Below are 21,016 nucleotides of genomic sequence, written 5' to 3'. Positions count from 1 at the left end.
TTATAACGTATTGTTTTAACATAAACAATGAGTACATTACAATGATTAATAAATCAGTCAAATATTTTATTTGTTTGATGAACAAGAGAAAAACAAACATTAAAAAACATGTAAACATTGAGTGTGTGTGTGCATTATTGTAGTCCTCTGACTCCGCCCCTCCACACAGCCACAGGTAAACTGTGTGGGGGGAGGTGGGGGGAGAACTCCACCTCCAGCCTGCGGAGGGCGCTGTGCTGCCCCCCCTCACTGACCCACTGAGGAAGACGAGTTAACCTCAGACGAACCATCACAGAGTTGGACCAGCAGAGACCTAGAGAGGGGGAGGGGCTACACACACACACTATAATCAATCAAGATGTATTCAATAAAGGGGGAGGAGCTAAACATAGACACCAGAGGTGTGTTCCATAAAGGAGGTTTAACAAACTCTGAGTCTATCCATAAACTCTAGGTCAACATACCCTCCATGATAAACTCTGTGTATCTGATTCATTACAGCTGGTATGAAGTGGATCAATAAACCCTGAGTCTGTAAACCTTGGGTTAATGACGTGCACGTGATAAAAAGCCATCATCAATGGATCAGAGATTACACAAACTACCATGGTAACCACCTGGAAAATAGTGATATATTCACCCTGATGGTGAAATAAGTCAGTGTTTGATGAATATGATCCTGTTCTAAAGATGTGTTCAGTCTTCAGTGATTATAGTGATTAAATCACCTGTAATTAATAACACTTTATGATCACTTCATCACTTTATCTCTTCAGTGACGTGACGAGTGGTGAATAATAATAATAATAAAATGTGTCTGAGGAGACGTGTCAGCATCATAGGATGTCTGCATAGAGAGTCCTCCTGTTACACTGGATATAAACACAGTGACTGATGCTTCATATCTAATCATTTATATTGATTTTAATGTAATATTATCACCAGATTCATCTCTACGTCATAAAATATGTCATAAAAAAACACTGAAGCAGAACGTGAACCCACAACCCATCGCTTCCTAGAGCAGCGTCACAATTCACTGTGACATCATATCTTCATAGATGTATGATCTACAGATTTAACTGTATAATAATATAAAACAATAATCAAGCCTTAAAAGTGTATTAATTTAAATGATCATCTTCTACTTTATATTATCTACAGGTTTATATTCAGTGAACTTTACTACAGACGTCAGTAGATGTTTTAATGTAGATCAACCTCTCTGTGTCTAAATGATCTACATCTACAATGTTAGAAAGAAAACTACCGTTATCACAAAAATGTGGTTAGCACGTCCGCCCCACAGCAAGAAGGTCCTGGGTTCAAAGCCCTGGGGTGGACTTGGGTCCTTTCTGTGTGGAGTTTGCATCTTCTCCCCGTGCTGCGTGGGTTTCCTCCAGGTCCTCCGGCTCCTCCCACCATCCAAAAACATGACTAAGGTTGATAGAGTCTCTAAATTGCCCATAGGAGTGAATGAGAGAGTGAATGGTTGTCTGTGTCTGTGTTGCCCTGTGATGGACTGGCGCCCTGTCCAGGGTGTACCCCCGCCCAGCGCCCTATGAGAGCCGGAGATTGGCACCGGCAGACCCCCGTGACCCTGATAAACGGGAATAAGCGGGTATGAAAATGGATGGATGGATGTTTATTCCATAAAACAGGTTATGTTCAAACTCTGAGTATGTTCAGGTTTAAATGAGAGAAACTCTGAGTATGTTACCATGGTAACATTGTCCATGAACTAAACCTGGTCACTGACAGGTTTTATCAAAGAAACCCTGTGTTTCTACCTGGCTCCGCCCACCTGAACACTTTAATGAACTTTAACACTTTTCTCTGAAACACATTAGTGACATCACACACCACAGACGTGTTCACATCATTACTTTCTTTCTTTCTAACATTGTAGATGTAGATCATTTAGACACTGAGAGGTTGATCTACATTAAAACATCTACTGACGTCTGTAGTAAAGTTAAACCTCCTTTATGGAACACACCTCTGAAACATTAGCCACGTTTACATGGGAGCTTTAATTCCTCTTTAAAGCAGAATAAAAGTTAATTTGTCTTTAAACTGACCATGTAAATACTTAATTCCTAATGCTAATTTAATTCAGAATTAAACTTGAATCTGAATTAGGTGCTCAGGCTGTAATATCACCAGTTTATCATTGTAATGGTTGTTAGAGCTACTATATTTACCAGGAAGCTAATATTTATTCCTGGTTATTGTTTTACTGGGATTTATTAACCAGTGATTAGTTCATATCTCTTTACACTCTGTGAACCAACGTGTTATTGTTGAGCTGCTGCTTTATAACTACAATCAAAATAAAAGTTATGCAGTTCTAATGTGGTATTCTGTGTTATAGCTGACAATAAAAGGTCTGTTGTGTGTTTCTGATAAACGTGATACGTCACGTTCTCCTCCTGTCCAATCACAGCCCTCCCCCCCCCCCAGACCTAAAGAGGAATTAAATAAAGCTGAATAAACCACTTTTCCATGTAAACCTCTATTAGGGAATTACCGTATTTTTCGGACTATAAGGCAAACTTAAAATCCTTTAATTTTCTCAAAAATCTACAGTGCGCCTTATAATCATCATGACATCATTACAATCATGCGTCTTATGTATGAAATTAATATGTCAAAATGTTTTAGTACAACTTTGGTCAACTATGAAGCTGCACTGCTTGATTCACGGTAGAGCTGCTCAATTAATCGAAATGTGATTACAAGTTTGATTATTACACCCAACGATTACAAAAATAACATAATCGAGAAAAAACAATTATTAAAAAAAACCTATTTTTTAATTATTTTTAGTCGCTAAATAAAACAAACCCTCTATTTCGGACATCAACAAATAATAAAGCTTGGCACACACGTTATTAATACTAACTTTGAGTTGTTTAATCCATGAACACACAAGCTCCTCCCCTCTGCCCCGCCCCTCTCAAAGCCAAAGCTAGCCTGCAGGCTAACAGAGGAAAGTTAGATTCTCTTCTATGGAACACTTTGGGTTTGATGATGAAGATCTAGAGCAAAAACATCATGCGCAACAAATGTTTTGCTTTGTGCTAAAGTCAACGTACTTGATTTTAGTGTTTGAAGGCTTTTATTTATGTTTATATAAGAATATATTTTATGTTTCTTTGTAAAAAAAAACAAAAACTTTTTGGTTGACAATTGTTTCAATAATTGTGATTTCAATTATGACTAAAACAATTGTGATTATTATTTTTTAAAAGTGAGTATAATGTTCTATATTTTGTGTTAAACCTGAACAATGTTGTTGTTAATGAGTTGAATAAAGTTTGACTTATCTGACTATTTTGTTTCACTTAATCAGCCTTAATAATAATAATAATAATAATAATAATAATAATAACAAACCGATGCGCCTTATGTATTAAAATAGACCCAGTCAGATCCATTCATTGATAGTGTGACTTATAAAAATGACGGCACTATTTCCATGTAAACACAAAGCAGAACACTTCAGAATCAATAACTCTGAATTAACAAACATCATGTAACCGTGGTAACTGTCTCCAGCTGAACCAATCAGAACATTCTTTGTTAAACTATCAGTAACACTGTGTGTGTCTGTGTGTGTGTGCGTCACTGTGTGTTACTGTCTGTGTGTGTGTTACTACTGTCTGTGTGTGTGTGCGTTACTGTCTGTGTGTGTGTTACTACTGTCTGTGTGTGTGTTACTGTGTGTTACTGTCTGTGTGTGTGTGTTACTGTCTGTGTGTGTGTTACTACTGTCTGTGTGTGTGTGCGTTACTGTCTGTGTGTGTGTTACTACTGTCTGTGTGTGTGTTACTGTGTGTTACTGTCTGTGTGTGTGTGTTACTGTCTGTGTGTGTGTTACTACTGTCTGTGTGTGTGTGTGCGTTACTGTGTGTTACTGTCTGTGTGTGTGCGTTACTGTCTGTGTGTGTGTTACTACTGTCTGTGTGTGTGTGTGCGTTACTGTGTGTTACTGTCTGTGTGTGTGTGTTACTGTCTGTGTGTGTGCAATACTGTGTGCTACTGTCTGTGTGTGTGTGTGCGTTACTGTCTGTGTGTGTGTGTGCATTACTGTGTGTTACTGTCTGTGTGTGTGTGTGCATTACTGTGTGTTACTGTCTGTGTGTGTGCGTTACTGTGTGTTACTGTCTGTGTGTGTGTGTGCATTACTGTGTGTTACTGTCTGTGTGTGTGTGTTACTGTCTGTGTGTGTGTGTGCATTACTGTGTGTTACTGTCTGTGTGTGTGTGTTACTGTCTGTGTGTGTGCGTTACTGTGTGTTACTGTCTGTGTGTGTGTGTGCATTACTGTGTGTTACTGTCTGTGTGTGTGTGTGTTACTGTCTGTGTGTGTGCGTTACTGTGTGTTACTGTCTGTGTGTGTGTGTGCATTACTGTGTGTTACTGTCTGTGTGTGTGTGTTCCTGTCTGTGTGTGTGCGTTACTGTGTGTGTGTGTGCCTTACTGTGTGTTACTGTCTGTGTGTGTGTGTGTGTTACTGTCTGTGTGTGTGTGTGTGTTACTGTCTGTGTGTGTGCGTTACTGTGTGTTACTGTCTGTGTGTGTGTGTGCATTACTGTGTGTTACTGTCTGTGTGTGTGTGTGTGTGTGTTACTGTCTGTGTGTGTGCGTTACTGTCTGTGTGTGTGTGTGCATTACTGTGTGTTACTGTCTGTGTGTGTGTGTGTGTGTGTTACTGTCTGTGTGTGTGTGTGCATTACTGTGTGTTACTGTCTGTGTGTGTGTGTGTGTGTTACTGTCTGTGTGTGTGTGTTACTGTCTGTGTGTGTGCGTTACTGTCTGTGTGTGTGTGTTACTGTGTGTGTGTGTGTGTGTGTGCGTTACTGTGTGTGTGTGTGTGTGTGTGTGTGCGTTACTGTGTGTTACTGTCTGTGTGTGTGTTACTGTGTGTGTGTGTGTGTGCGTTACTGTGTGTTACTGTCTGTGTGTGTGTGTGTGTGTCTGTGTGCGTGTGTGTCTCTGTCTGCGTGTTTGTGTGTTAGTGTGTGTGTGTTTTCTCATCCATCAATAACAATTTGTAACACAACTCTTTAAAATTCACCAAAAGGTGAAGTTCAAATTTTAAATAAAGGGTTAGTAATAGTAATAGGACTTAATAAAAAGTCCTAAATTCAAGATTAATGATGATGAAATAATCTAAAGGATCTAAATAATGTAAAGGATATAAATGATATACTGTATATACAGTGAGTACGTAAAGTATTCAGACCTCTTTAAAATTTTCACTCTTTGTTGAAGACATTTGTTAAAATAAAAAAGTTTATTTTATTTCTCATTAATGCACACTCAGCACCACATCTAGACAGAAAAAAAACAGAAATGTTTGTAAATGTATTAAAATAAAAAGTGAAATATCACATGGTCATAAGTATTCAGACCCTTTACTGTGACACTCATATTTAACTCATACTGTCCATTTCTTCTGATCCTCCTTGAGATGGTTCTGCTCCTTCATTAGAGTCCAGCTGTGTTTAATGAAACTGATTGATTGATTATTAAAGGCCACATCTGTCTATATAAGACCTTACAGCTCACAGTGCATGTCAGAGCAAATGACAATCATGAGGTTGAAGGAACTGTCCAAGGAGCTCAGAGACAGAATTATAGCAAGACAAAGATCTGGTTACAAAAGAATTTCTGCAGCACTTAAGGTTCCTCAGAGCACAGTGGCCTCCATAATCCTTAAATAGAAGAAGTTTGGAACGACCAGAACTCTTCCTAGACCTGGTCGTCCAGACAGACTGAACAATCGTGTGAGAAGAGCCTTGGTGAGAGAGGTAAAGAAGAACCCAAAGATCACTGTGGCTGAGCTCCAGAGATGCAGTATGAAGATAGAAGAAAGTTCCACAAAGTCAACTATCACTGCAGCCCTCCACCAGTCAGGGCTTTATGGTAGAGTGACCCAATGGAAGCTTCTCCTCAGAGCAAGACATATGAAAGCCTGCATAGAGTTTGTCAAAAAACACATGAAAGACTCTCAGATTATGAGAAATAAGATTCTCTGATCAGACCAAGGTTGAACTTTTTGGTGTTAATTGTAAGCGTTATGTGTGGAGAAAACCAGTCACTGCTCATCACCTGCCCAATACAATCCCAACAGTGAAACATGGTGGTGGTAGCATCATGCTATGGGGGTGTTTTTCAGCTGCAGGGACAGGACGACTGGTTGCAATTGAAGGAAAGATGAATGTGACCAAGTACAGAGATATCCTGGAAGAAAACCTCTTCCAGAGTTCTCAGGACCTCAGACTGGGCTGAAGGTTCACCTTCAACAAGACAATGACCCTAAGCACACAGCTACAATAACAAAGGAGTGGCTTCAGAACAACTCTGTGACCATTGTTGACTGGTCCAACCAGAGCCCTGACCTAAACCCTACTGAGCATCTCTGGTGAGACCTGAAAATGTCTGTCCACCAACGTTCACCATCCAACCTGACAGAACTGGAGAAGATCTACAAAGAAGGTCAGAGGATCCCCAAATCCAGGTGTGAAAAACTTGTTGCATCGTTCCCAAGAAAACTCATGTCTGTACGAGCTCAGAAGATGTTTCTACTCAATACTGAGCAAAAGGTCTGAATATTTATGACCATGTGATATTTGACTTTTTATTTTTAATACATTTACAAACATTTCTACATTTCTGTTTTTTTCTGTCCAGATGTGGTGCTGAGTGTGCATTAATGAGAAATAAAATCAACTTTTTTATTTTTAACAAACGTCTGCAATAAAACAAAGAATGAAACATTAAAGTGTTCTGAATACTTTACGTACCTACTGTAGATGATATAAAGGATCAATCAGTTGTGATGAGTGTGTAGTACAGCTCTCTGATGGACAAATGGATTTACCCTGAGGAGCCTCCTGATTGGTCCATCACATCTGTCACCTGGAAACACACACAGTCAGTAGGTGTCTGTAGATGTCAGTAGGTGTCTGTAGATGTCGATAGATGTCAGTCACCTGGTTGATGCACAGCACCACTAAGTTGAACTGTTGGCTTAGGTCTTTTATTTTGGAGGAGAAGCTGATCAGCTGTTTGTTTCGCTCCATCCAATCAGAAGCCTGGAACTCTGACCTAAACAAAGCAGCAATGGAGTCCAGCACCAGGAGACGGACCAGACCACGGGCTACCAAGAGGGGGACCCTCTGTGACAGACAAAGACGCAGGGATGCCTGAGGACAGACACAGAGGGAAGTCCTTTCAAAATAAAACCACCATCTCAATGGAAACAATGATGAGAATCATCAGTGAAGTTAGTCTGCAATAGGTAATTGTGCTGGTCTCACTAAAAACCACGACCCTCCTCACGGGGAGGAGCTGATTGGATGGGGGCGTGTCCTGCTGTGTGAGCCAATGAGGGACAGGGACGATCTGATTCTAGTGATTCCCAGGAGGGAAGCACAATGTGATCCGTTCACACTCACCAGGTCAGCGGCGTGTTCTATGTAGACGTTATCGCTGAAGTTGATCTGACTGGTCAGAGCAGTGAGCTGTGGGCGGAGCCTGTGCTGTTCTCCAATCAGTTGCTGCAGACGTTTGACAGGAAATGAGTCCTCAGTGCAGATGAAGACAGCACCTGATACGCACACACACACACACACACACACACACAATGATCAATCAACTGAATGTGTGTATTTATGTGTGTGTGTGTATAGAGTATTGTACATACCTGAGTCCAGCCCCCCCTGGTCCTGGGGGTACTGCACACTAACACACAGCTGTAAAGCAATCTGGGTCTTTCCTGCTCCACTCTGTCCGTAGAGCTCAGTGACCCCCCCTACAGGGAGCCCCCCCTTCAGCAGCTCGTCCATCAGAGGACAGCCCAGACTGAGGCAGTGGACGGACAAACTCAGCTTCATCTGCAGAGCTGAACACATCCATAATGTTCAATTAATAATCAAAAATCATAACAAACACCGCTATGAAGCTGGAGTTCCTCTTCACGGAGTCAACATGTTACCAACATGTTGTTAACCTGTTGTTAACCTGTTGTTAACCTGTTGGTAAGCTGTTGTTAACCTGTTCCTGTTGTTAACCCGTTGGTAACATGTAGGTAACCTGTTGGTAACCTGTTGGTAACATGTTGTTAAACTGTTGGTAACCTGTTGGTAACCTGTTGGTCACCTGTTGGTAACATGTAGGTAACCTGTTGGTAACCTGTTGGTAACATGTTGTTAAACTGTTGGTAACCTGTTGGTAACCTGTTGGTAACCTGTTCCTGTTGTTAACCCGTTGGTAACATGTAGGTAACCTGTTGTTAACCTGTTGGTAACATGTTGGTAACCTGTTGTTAACCTGTTGTTAACCCGTTGGTAACATGTAGGTAACCTGTTGTTAACCTGTTGGTAACATGTTGGTAACATGTTGGTAACATGTTGGTAACCTGTTGGTAACCTGTTGGTAACCCGTTGGTAACCCGTTGGTAACATGTAGGTAACCTGTTGGTAACCTGTTGGTAACATGTTGGTAACATGTTGGTAACCTGTTGGTAACCTGTTGGTAACCTGTTGTTAACCTGTTGGTAACCTGTTGTTAACCTGTTGTTAACCCGTTGGTAACATGTAGGTAACCTGTTGGAAACCTGTTGGAAACCTGTTGGTAACCTGTTGGTAACATGTTGGTAACATGTTGTTAACCTGTTGTTAACCCGTTGTTAACCCGTTGTTAACATGTAGGTAACCCGTTGTTAACTTGTTGTTAACCTGTTGTTAACCTGTTGTTAACCCGTTGGTAACATGTAGGTAACCTGTTGGTAACCTGTTGGTAACCTGTTGGTAACCTGTTGTTAACCTGTTGGTAACCTGTTGGTAACCTGTTGGTAACCTGTTGGTAACCTGTTGGTAACCTGTTGGTAACATGTTGTTAACATGTTGTTAACCTGTTGTTAACCTGTTGTTAACCCGTTGTTAACCCGTTGGTAACATGTAGGTAACCCGTTGTTAACTTGTTGTTAACCTGTTGTTAACCTGTTGTTAACCCGTTGGTAACATGTAGGTAACCTGTTGGTAACCTGTTGGTAACCTGTTGGTAACCTGTTGTTAACCTGTTGGTAACCTGTTGGTAACCTGTTGGTAACCTGTTGGTAACCTGTTGGTAACCTGTTCCTGTTGTTAACCCGTTGGTAACATGTAGGTAACCTGTTGTTAACCTGTTGTTAACCTGTTGGTAACATGTTGGTAACCTGTTGTTAACCTGTTGTTAACCCGTTGGTAACATGTAGGTAACCCGTTGTTAACCTGTTGGTAACCTGTTGGTAACATGTTGTTAACATGTTGCTAACCTGTTGTTAACCTGCTGGTAACATGTTGGTAACATGTAGGTAACATGTTGGTAACATGTAGGTAACATGTTGGTAACATGTTGCTAACCTGCTGTTAACCTGCTGGTAACATGTTGGTAACATGTAGGTAACATGTAGGTAACCTGTTGGTAACCTGTTGGTAACCTGTTGGTAACCTGTTGGTAACATGTTGTTAACATGTTGTTAACATGTTGTTAACCTGTTGTTAACCTGTTGTTAACATGTTGTTAACATGTTGTTAACATGTTGTTAACCTGTTGTTAACCTGTTGTTAACCTGTTGGTAACCTGTTGGTAACCTGTTGGTAACATGTAAGTAACATGTTGTTAACATGTTGGTAACCTGTTGGTAACCTGTTGGTAACATGTAGGTAACATGTTGCTAACCTGTTGTTAACCTGCTGGTAACATGTTGCTAACATGTAGGTAACATGTTGTTGACATGTTAACATGTAAGTAACCTGCTGGTAACCTGTTGGTAACCTGCTGGTAACCTGTTGGTAACCTGTTGTTAACCTGTTGTTAACCTGTTGGTAACCCGTTGGTAACATGTAGGTAACATGTAGGTAACATGTTGTTAACCTGTTGTTAACCTGTTGGAAACCTGTTGGTAACCTGTTGGTAACCTGTTGGTAACCTGTTGGTAACATGTTGTTAACCTGTTGTTAACCCGTTGTTAACCCGTTGGTAACATGTAGGTAACCCGTTGTTAACCTGTTGTTAACCTGTTGTTAACCCGTTGGTAACATGTAGGTAACATGTAGGTAACCTGTTGGTAACCTGTTGGTAACCTGTTGGTAACCTGTTGGTAACCCGTTGGTAACATGTTGTTAACATGTTGTTAACATGTTGTTAACCTGTTGGTAACCTGTTGGTAACCTGTTGGTAACCTGTTGGTAACCTGTTGGTAACATGTTGTTAACCCGTTGGTAACCCGTTGGTAACCTGTTGGTAACCTGTTGGTAACATGTTGGTAACCTGTTGGTAACCTGTTGTTAACCTGTTGTTAACCTGTTGGTAACCTGTTCCTGTTGTTAACCCGTTGGTAACATGTAGGTAACCTGTTGTTAACCTGTTGGTAACATGTTGGTAACCTGTTGTTAACCTGTTGTTAACCCGTTGGTAACATGTAGGTAACCTGTTGTTAACCTGTTGGTAACATGTTGGTAACCTGTTGGTAACATGTTGCTAACCTGTTGTTAACCTGCTGGTAACATGTTGGTAACATGTAGGTAACCTGTTGGTAACATGTTGGTAACATGTTGCTAACCTGCTGTTAACCTGCTGGTAACATGTTGGTAACATGCAGGTAACCTGTTGGTAACCTGTTGGTAACATGTTGGTAACATGTTGGTAACCTGTTGGTAACATGTTGTTAACCTGTTGGTAACCTGTTGGTAACATGTTGTTAACCTGTTGTTAACCTGTTGGTAACCTGTTGGTAACATGTAAGTAACATATTGGTAACATGTTGTTAACATGTTGGTAACCTGTTGGTAACATGTAGGTAACATGTTGCTAACCTGTTGTTAACCTGCTGGTAACATGTTGGTAACATGTTGCTAACCTGTTGTTAACCTGCTGGTAACATGTTGCTAACATGTTGTTGACATGTTGTTGACATGTTAACATGTAAGTAACCTGCTGGTAACATGTTGTTAACCTGTTGGTAACCTGTAGGTAACATGTTGCTAACCTGTTGTTAACCTGCTGGTAACATGTTGGTAACATGTTGTTGACATGTTAACATGTAAGTAACCTGCTGGTAACATGTAAGTAACATATTGGTAACATGTTAACATGTTGGTAACCTGTTGGTAACATGTAGGTAACATGTTGCTAACATGTTGCTAACCTGTTGTTAACCTGCTGGTAACATGTTGGTAACCTGTTGTTAACCTGTTGTTAACCTGCTGGTAACCTGTTGGTAACCTGTTGGTAACCTGTTGGTAACCTGTTGGTAACATGTTGGTAACATGTTGGTAAACTGTTGGTAACCTGTTGGTAACCTGTTGGTAACCTGTTGGTAACCTGTTGGTAACATGTTGTTAACATGTTGTTAACATGTTGTTAACATGTTGTTAACCTGTTGTTAACCTGTTGGTAACCTGTTGGTAACCTGTTGGTAACATGTAGGTAACATGTTGCTAACCTGTTGTTAACCTGCTGGTAACATGTTGGTAACATGTTGTTGACATGTTAACATGTAAGTAACCTGCTGGTAACATGTTGTTAACATGTTGGTAACCTGTTGGGAACCTGTTGGTAACCTGTTGGTAACCTGTTGGTAACATGTTGGTAACATGTTGGTAACCTGTTGGTAACCTGTTGGTAACCTGTTGGTAACCTGTTGGTAACCTGTTGGTAACCTGTTGGTAACCTGCTGGTAACATGTTGGTAACATGTTGTTGACATGTTAACATGTAAGTAACCTGCTGGTAACATGTAAGTAACATATTGGTAACATGTTAACATGTTGGTAACCTGTTGGTAACATGTAGGTAACATGTTGCTAACATGTTGCTAACATGTTGCTAACATGTTGCTAACCTGTTGCTAACCTGTTGCTAACCTGTTGGTAACATGTTGGTAACATGTTGGTAACATGTTGGTAACATGTTGGTAACCTGTTGTTAACCTGCTGGTAACCTGCTGGTAACCTGTTGGTAACATGTTGGTAACCTGTTGGTAACATGTTGGTAACCTGTTGGTAACCTGTTGGTAACCTGTTGGTAACATGTAAGTAACATATTGGTAACATGTTGTTAACATGTTGGTAACCTGTTGGTAACCTGTTGGTAACATGTAGGTAACATGTTGCTAACCTGTTGTTAACCTGCTGGTAACATGTTGGTAACATGTTGTTAACCTGCTGGTAACATGTTGGTAACATGTAGGTAACATGTTGTTGACATGTTGTTGACATGTTAACATGTAAGTAACCTGCTGGTAACATGTTGGTAACCTGTTGGTAACATGTTGTTAACCTGTTGGTAACCTGTTGTTAACCTGTTGGTAACCTGTTGGTAACATGTTGGTAACCTGTTGTTAACCTGTTGGTAACATGTTGTTAACCTGTTGTTAACCTGTTGGTAACCTGTTGTTAACCTGTTGTTAACCTGTTGGTAACCTGTTGTTAACCTGTTGGTAACCTGTTGGTAACATGTAGGTAACATGTTGCTAACCTGTTGTTAACCTGCTGGTAACATGTTGTTAACCTGTTGTTAACCTGTTGGTAACCTGTTGTTAACCTGTTGGTAACCTGTTGGTAACATGTAGGTAACATGTTGCTAACCTGTTGTTAACCTGCTGGTAACATGTTGGTAACATGTTGTTAACCTGTTGGTAACCTGTTGGTAACCTGTTGTTAACCTGTTGGTAACATGTAGGTAACATGTTGCTAACCTGTTGTTAACCTGCTGGTAACATGTTGTTAACCTGTTGTTAACCTGTTGGTAACATGTTGGTAACCTGTTGGTAACATGTTGTTAACCTGTTGGTAACATGTTGGTAAAAGAGCACGTGTCTGGGTAAATCTTGGTTTATAGTTACACTACGCAACAGAAAATATGAAATTAACAGAATGTACTGTCAACAACAAACCCAGAGTCGCTTAATGGTGACGTAATGCCATACGTGTGTCATAAATTAACGTGATGATGTGTTTCTCTGTGGGAACCGAGTTGAGCTGGTGATCACGTCTGTTCTACCGTGTCAGAAAAGGGACAGGGAGGGGGGGATTCCTGCTGTGAGCATGGAACGGCCCCAGTTACCAGTGTGAGTATACCCTAAGTTACCACGGTGATTTAGTCCAAGTTACCACGGTGATTTAGTCCAAGTTACCACGGTGATTTAGTCTAAGTTACCACGGTGATTTAGTCCAAGTTACCACGGTGATTTAGTCCAAGTTACCACGGTGATTTAGTCCAAGTTACCACGGTGATTTAGTCCAAGTTACCACGGTGATTTAGTCCAAGTTACCACGGTGATTTAGTCCAAGTTACCACGGTGATTTAGTCCAAGTTACCACGGTGATTTAGTCCAAGTTACCACGGTGATTTAGTCCAAGTTACCACGGTGATTTAGTCCAAGTTACCATGGTGATTTAGTCCAAATTACCACGGTGATTTAGTCTAAATTACCATGGTGATTTAGTCTAAGTTACCACGGTGATTTAGTCTAAGTTACCACGGTGATTTAGTCTAAGTTACCATGGTGATTTAGTCCAAGTTACCACGGTGATTTAGTCCAAGTTACCATGGTGATTTAGTCCAAGTTACCATGGTGATTTAGTCCAAGTTACCATGGTGATTTAGTCCAAGTTACCATGGTGATTTAGTCTAAATTACCACGGTGATTTAGTCTAAGTTACCATGGTGATTTAGTCTAAGTTACCATGGTGATTTAGCTCCCTTAGCTAGCGCCATAGGACAGCACACACTGATTAAATCCCATAAATTAGTGTGAGGAAATCCAGCTTTGTAGAACAGGCCCTACAGGATATGTTAATCTAGGATAAATGAATCCATCTTCAGAGAGCAGTGTTGTTGACCTCTGACCTGTGAGTGGAGGACTCCGCCACGCGGACGCTGCATTGGTCAGAACCTGCTCAACCTGTTTGAAGGACAATCCAGTGACCTTCATCAGATCTGTGACTGGAACCATCAGCAGGTCTTTGTAGGTCTGAAGACCAGCTACAAACAAACAAACAAAGTGTCACCTATAAAAGACAATAATCAAACATTACGTGCTGTAATAAAGTCAAAGTGTTTAAGTCTGTCCACACTTTAGATTTAAATCATAAAGGTTTAATCACAGTTAGTTTGTTTGCTAAAGGGAAATTACAGCTGCTGAAACTCTTCTTCTGTTTACTTGTTAGTACATTACCGCCACCTAGGGGTCGCCCACCAAAGTACAATCTTCTCTTGTTTGGACGGCGAACTTTGACCTTTTGGATGTTATTGAGTAGAAACAACCACACAATAAAACACATTTTTCTAGCATCGCGGTAACAAGAAAGACGTCATTGGATTCATTTTCAACTGGAAATACGTCACATGTTACTGTAGCTCATAATCTCACTAATCTCTGTGAAATGATCAATGTAATTGATCTGATTGAATGTGACTGCTGACTGAGATAAAACAGATCCGAGCTTAACCTGGTCTGGAGCAAGATTAGTCTCCATGGTAACTGATCAGAATCAGAATTCCTTTATTGATCCCAGGGGTAAATTGCTTTTGTTACAGCCACAGAACACATCCCAAATAAAGAATAAAAACATTAACAAAGACAAAGAAGAATAAACAATAAATAAGTGTATAATTAAGAAAGACTGTAGAAAAAAGTAGGATAGATAATAATAATAATATACAAATATATACCAATATGATTCAGATATTTACAAAATAATACAAATATACAAATGTGATTTAGATATTTACAATATATATACAATCAAGCTGTGAAGTTACAAAGATAAATTATACAGTTTGATCTCCACAAACAGGAATTATTTCCTGTGACGTTCTGTGGAGCACTGTGGTTGGATTAGCCTGGTGCTGAAGGTTCTAAAGGTTCTAAAGATGCTGAAGGTTCTTCTGTGACTGATCAGCACATCATGGAGTGGGTGGGACTCATTGACCAAGATGGTCTTCACCTTGGACAGGCTCCTCCTCTCTGAGAGTCCAGTTTAATCCCCACGTCACTGACCTTGTGGATGAGTCTGTAGAGTCTGTAGGTGTCTGTGACCCTCAGTCTGTTCCTCCAGCAAACAACAGCGTAGATGATCACACTCACCACCACTGACTCATTAAACATCCTCAGTGTTTTCCTGCAGATGTTGAAGGACCTCAGCTTTGGTCCTTCCTGTAGAGGGAGTCAGTGTTCCTCCCCCAGTCCAGTTTACTGTCAATCACCACTCCCAGGTATTTGTTCTCCTCCTCAATGTCCACACTGACCTCCTAGATGGAGACAGGTCTGACTAGTCTCCTGGTTCTCCTCAGGTCCACAATCAGCTCCTTGGTCTTTGTCACATTGAGCTGTAGATGGTTCAGCTCACTCCATGTGACAAAGCTGTCCACAGCAGCCCTGTACTCCACCTCACCCCCCTCCCTGATACATCCAACCATTGCAGAGTCATCAGAGAACTTCTGGAGATGACAGGTGTCAGTGCAGTAGCTGAAGTCCATGGTGTAGGTGGTGAAGAGGAAGGAGAGAGGACAGTCCCTTGAGGGGCCACGCCCCGGTGTTGCTGACCACTATATCAGACACACAGTGTCTCAGACATACATACTGTGGTCTGCCAGTTAAGTAGTCCATAATCCAGGACACAATGGAGGAGTCCACCTGCATCTCTGTCAGCTTCTCACCCAGTAGAACCAGACGGATGGTGTTAAAGAACATGACTCTCACAGTGCTCACCACCACGTCCAGGTGAGAAGAGACACAGTTGAACAGGACGGTGATGGTGTCCTCAACTCCAACCTTGGGCTGGTAGACAAACTGTAGTAGGTCCAGGTGTGGTCTGATAGATGGTCAGAGCTGCACCAGGATAAGTCTCTCCAGGGTCTTCATGATGTGGGAGGTCAACACAACCGGTCTGTAATCCTTGGAGCTGCTGGGACGTGATGTCTTTGGAATGGGAACCAGGCAGGAGGTCTTCCACAGCACAGGGACCCTCTGCAGACTCAGTACTCTGGGACAGACTCCATCAGGTCCTACAGCTTTTCCAGCGTGAAGTTTCACCAGTTGTCTTTTTATCTGGTCAGCTGTGATGTTTATTGTGGAGAGAGCAGGCAGTGTGGGGGGGGTGTCAGTACAGTCTAAAGGTGTGTGGGTGTTCAGGGAGCCAGAGGAGGAGATGAGATGATGGTTCACACAGAGGTGTGAAAGGTTAAGAGGAGGAGGATGATTGTGTTTGAGTGCAGACAGCAGAGGTGTGACTAGGGGTGACAGTAGGGGGTCCAGTAGACAGTATCAAATCTGTTGAAGAACAGATTTAGTTTGTTGGTCTGGTCCACACCACCGTCCAACCTTCTGATGGTGGTTGACTTAAAGCCAGTGATGGTCCTCATCCCTTTCCAGATCTCTGGTATTATTTTGCTGAAGCTTTATCTCCAGCTTTCTGCCATACTCCACCTTAGCCTCTCTGATTGTCCCTTTAAGCCCCCCCCCCCTTGTATTTATCTCACCTCCTCCCTATCACCATCTCTGAAAGTCCTCTTCTTATTGTTCAGGATGGCTTTGATGTCCTCTGTTACCCAGGGCTTATTGTTAGGGGAACATTTCACAGTCTGGGACAGTGGTGTCCACACAGAAGTTCATATCATAATGTGATTCATTCTGTGAGGTTATCAATATCTTCTCCATGTGGCTCACAGACTACATCCTAGTTTGTAGCCTCACATCCTCTCAGCGTCTCAAACACCTCCTACGACCATCTCCTCACTGTCCTCGTGGTCGTTGGCTGGTGTTTCACCAGGAGCAGATACCAGGAGCTGAGATGAATGAGGTTGTGGGGGGAAAGGGGAGGAGCCATATGTATCAGTAACATTAGCATACAGTAGGTCTAATGTCTTCTCCTCTGTGGTAGGACAGGTCACATATTGAGTGAAACCAAAGTCTTGTTGAGATGAACGTGATTAAAGTCTCCTGAGATGGTGATGAATGGGTGTAACCAGGCTATGGCTGAGTGAATGATGTCACAGGATGACGTTGGGTCAGCAGCAGGAGGAACGTAAACAATCACCATTAAAACATGTGAAAACTCACGTGGCAGATGTCACTTTCACTATCCTGCTTTTGTACAAGCAGATCAGGGATAAATTAATCCAGGATAACCAACAGATCCCGGATTAATCCCTTATCCTACTTTTGAACAATGGGCCCGTTTAGCATCAGTTACCATGGTGATTAAACCTGCACGTTAATGTATTATAGGAACAAAGTCTCACCTGAGCTCAGCGCGCTCTGCACCTGTGGATCCATCAGTGACTCAGCATAATTTACTGTTATATAATATCACAGCCATTCATACTTTACACACCGTGTTTCTGCTGGTCAGTTTACCCGCCTAACGCTGTGACGTCATCTCCATGCACCAGCCCGAACCATCCTTCGGGGGGGGGTTGGGGGGGTTCACGGCCTTTCTTTAAAAACACCCGAGGAAGTTTTTGAAATATTGTGACGTACGGCGGGAGAAACGCTTTGAGGAGAAACAGTGAATTTATCGGAACGCATCATATGAGATAGAGAGAGATAGAGATAGAGATAGAGAGTAAATACGAGAGTTGAGGACGCGACCATCTGACCTGGATGACGTCACACATATGCGACACGCAGTGGACAAACAACAAGACGAACAGAAACAAGGAGGTAAGAATAATGATGGGGTTTTAACTGCATAAAGAGGATGAATCACCTTTATTCTCATTTATGGACAATAGCACACACAAAATTTTACGTTTGAGTTTAGCCCGAAAACTCAGTGTTTGTTGTGGGTTCGAACCCTCAACCCTCCGCTTAGAATCCCGCGTCCTTAACCATGAGACTATCGCAGTACACAACCAACATGAGACACACACACACATATATATATATATGTATATATAATAGTTAACTACATGACGATACGCGTCATGTAGTTAACTATCGCAGTACAGCACCGTGATCTACAGATTTAACTGTATAATAATATAAAACAATAATCGAGCCTTAAAAGTGTATTAATTTAAATGATCATCTTCTACTTTATATTATCTACAGGTTTATATTCAGTGAACTTTACTACAGACGTCAGTAGATGTTTTAATGTAGATCAACCTCTCAGTGTCTAAATGATCTACATCTACAATGTTAGAAAGAAAGAAAGTAATGATGTGAACACGTCTGTGGTGTGTGATGTCACTAATGTGTTTCAGAGAAAAGTGTTAAAGTTCATTAAAGTGTTCAGGTGGGCGGAGCCAGGTAGAAACCCAGGGTTTCTTTGATAAAACCTGTCAGTGACCAGGTTTAGTTCATGGACAATGTTACCATGGTAACATACTCAGAGTTTGAACATAACCTGTTTTATGGAATAAACCTCTGATGTACTCTAAAAACCAGGATGTGCGTACACAAACTAACTGACTTATAAATAGTGCGCACGCTCATCCCACGTTTTAAATCACAATTTCATTTGATTTGATTGAATTTTATTTGGAACATGAACACATTTTCTGCTAATGTTAGTAATTTAGATTTATTGATTAGTGGCTCAGTGTGGTCCAAATATCCTGTATTATGAACGTAACGTATTTGCTCATTTTTAAAGAGAAAGTAATGGTTGTAATCTTGTTTTGTAGTTATTTCCCTAAACTTCTGCACAGTATGTGAGATCTGGTCAAATACTATTGAACAGTAAAGAGTGTGGTGTGTGCTGTAATTTAAAACATGTCTTGCTCTGTTGAGTGCTGCTATACTTTTTAAAATCTTTTTTTGAACATATTTAATTTAGTAGTCTAGTATAACACCAATAAATGTAGTGTCTTTTACTTGTTTAATGTGATTACCATCAAGAGAAACCCTAATTTTAACATTATTTGGCCTGTTTCCAAAATAAATACATCATTTTTGTTTTAAATTAAAAATTAAATTAAATTGGGCTTTCGCCTTTAATTGGCCATGTAATGTTAGTACATTATTGGAATTTGTCTTCTGCACTTAACCCATCCCTGAGGAGCAGTCGGCAGCCATTTTGCGGCGCCTGGGGATCAGTTCGGGGTTAAGGGACTTGCTCAACATCCCACAGTGACGGCCCCGGTGAGGCTTGAACCGGCAACCCCTTAACCACTAGGCCACCACTCCTCAGGATAGTTTGCTGATAGAACCAGCTTCTTATTTTACTGAATTCATTAGTAACGTCATTTATTAATTGTTGTAGATCAGAGCCAGAGCAAAAAAGATTTGTGTCATCAGCAAACAGTGTCAGTTCAACTCGGAAAGTTGAGGAAACACCTTGCTCCGCCCTTACGGTGCCTATAAATGGTCAGGCTCCGCCCTTACGGTGCCTATAAATGGTCAGGCTCCACCCATACGGTGCTGCCCATATGGTGCCTATAAATGGTCAGGCTCCACCCATAGAGTGCCTATAACAGGTCATGCTCCGCCCTTACAGTGCCTATAAAAGGTCAGGCTCCACCCATACGGTGCTGCCCATATGGTGCCTATAAATGGTCAGGCTCCACCCATAGAGTGCCTATAACCGGTCATGCTCCGCCCATACGGTGCCTATAAAAGGTCAGGTGAACGCTCTATGGACTCTATTCTACAATTTGCATAACTTCAAAAAAACCACACAGTGGTGCTGTTTCTGTCTGTATGCTATTCTCCTCCTGTACTTAAGTCAGTCACTGCACGCCTTCATCACAGTTACACACTGTGGGTGGAGCCTCCCTGAAATGTGGGCGTTCCCATTCAAATCTGGCTTAACACACATTCTCCAGTGTGTTTAAGTCCTTTTCCTCTTATCTTCTTCTAACCCTGGAATAAGTGCAGCGCCCCCATAAGGTGAAACATTATATTACACTAGAAATATGGACTTAGTTACATTTGAAGCCACACAGACTCGTGCGTCGCACAGCAGCAGCTGTGATCACTCAGCTGCTGCTGTGTGATTAATTAAAACTGTGACAGACACAGACTTCTGTCCACGTTGGTCACAGTGATTCAACTATTTTATGTCCAACGTAAAGTCACAGTTTGATCCACTACAGAGTGAAACATGCTGTCATATGCAGATGAGGATGGAACACAAACTGTTCACACACATATGTTAATGAGGCTCAGGTCACTTTAAACTATTAATATTTAAAACTGTGTATTATAGAAGTTAATAGTTGTGTTTCACTGTAAACATCCCTCTGTATTAAAGCAGGACGATCTGTGGACGCGTTATTACATCATATCTACATCATATAACTCTGTCACACTTTACAGTGATGATGATGATGATGATGATGATGATGATGATGATGATGATGAAGGAGAGAGATTTTAACTGTGACTCAGTCACACTACAATAATCAGATCATTGATCTGATCAATAATCTGATCAAATCAACCTGTTACATTGTTTACCAATGAAGGTGTTTCAAACTAAAAGTGAACTTTATCATTTTCACAGATTTCATTGATATTTATAAGTGTTGGTAAAACTCCAGGTTCCATGATTTCTAGACAGCCTAAAAAAATGACATCACCGCCTCCTTTCCTTCAGCCCGCCTTCTTTCACACATACACACTTTTTAATCTATCTTACGTGTGGTGGACGTGTCAACAGCCTGGACCAGAGAATACACATAGCAGAGAAGTGTGTAACTGCAGGTGTGTAGAAAAGTGCTAAAGTCCAGATGTGAGAATAGATCCCTAAATGATTATTCATTAATTATTCATGAGCAGTGTTGGGAACGTTACGTTAAAAAAAAAATTAGTTATAATTAATCACTACTTGTTCTAAAAAGTAATTGAGTTAGTAATTGAATTACTCTATAATAAAAGTAACTCATTACTAAGTAAAGTAAATATTTGTGTTACTGTTAAAAAAAAAGGTCCTTTATGTCAAATATATCATATATTTTAGATGTGTGTCGTTGTGAGGTGTTACATTAAATTATAGTTGTTTACAACAG

At 41.0% G+C, this 21,016-nt stretch overlaps 1 protein-coding gene across 3 annotated transcripts; it reads right to left on the bottom strand.

The window, feature by feature from the left end:
* Positions 1 to 80: 80 nt before the first annotated feature.
* Positions 81 to 17,647, bottom strand: xrcc3 (X-ray repair complementing defective repair in Chinese hamster cells 3). 3 transcript variants are annotated; one of them, XM_028440598.1, is made up of 7 exons: positions 17,303 to 17,647; positions 13,907 to 14,041; positions 7,717 to 7,914; positions 7,469 to 7,620; positions 7,004 to 7,216; positions 6,892 to 6,929; positions 81 to 330 (listed from the first exon to the last, which is right to left on the bottom strand). In XM_028440598.1, exons 1-7 carry the CDS (start codon positions 17,334 to 17,336, stop codon positions 135 to 137), a joined length of 966 nt encoding a protein of 321 aa, XP_028296399.1. In that variant the 5' UTR covers positions 17,337 to 17,647; the 3' UTR covers positions 81 to 134. The 3 variants fall into 3 exon arrangements, 2 of the variants coding, with proteins under 2 accessions (XP_028296399.1, XP_028296400.1); XM_028440599.1 differs by having other exon boundaries at positions 17,395 to 17,647; XR_003672998.1 differs by having other exon boundaries at positions 201 to 330; positions 6,815 to 6,929.
* Between the last annotated feature and the right edge of the window lie 3,369 nt (positions 17,648 to 21,016).

Source organism: Gouania willdenowi (assembly GCF_900634775.1).
Source record: "Gouania willdenowi chromosome 24 unlocalized genomic scaffold, fGouWil2.1 scaffold_320_arrow_ctg1, whole genome shotgun sequence".
Taxonomy (NCBI): Eukaryota; Metazoa; Chordata; class Actinopteri; order Blenniiformes; family Gobiesocidae; genus Gouania; species Gouania willdenowi.
This window is presented reverse-complemented; position numbering and strand designations above follow the sequence as displayed.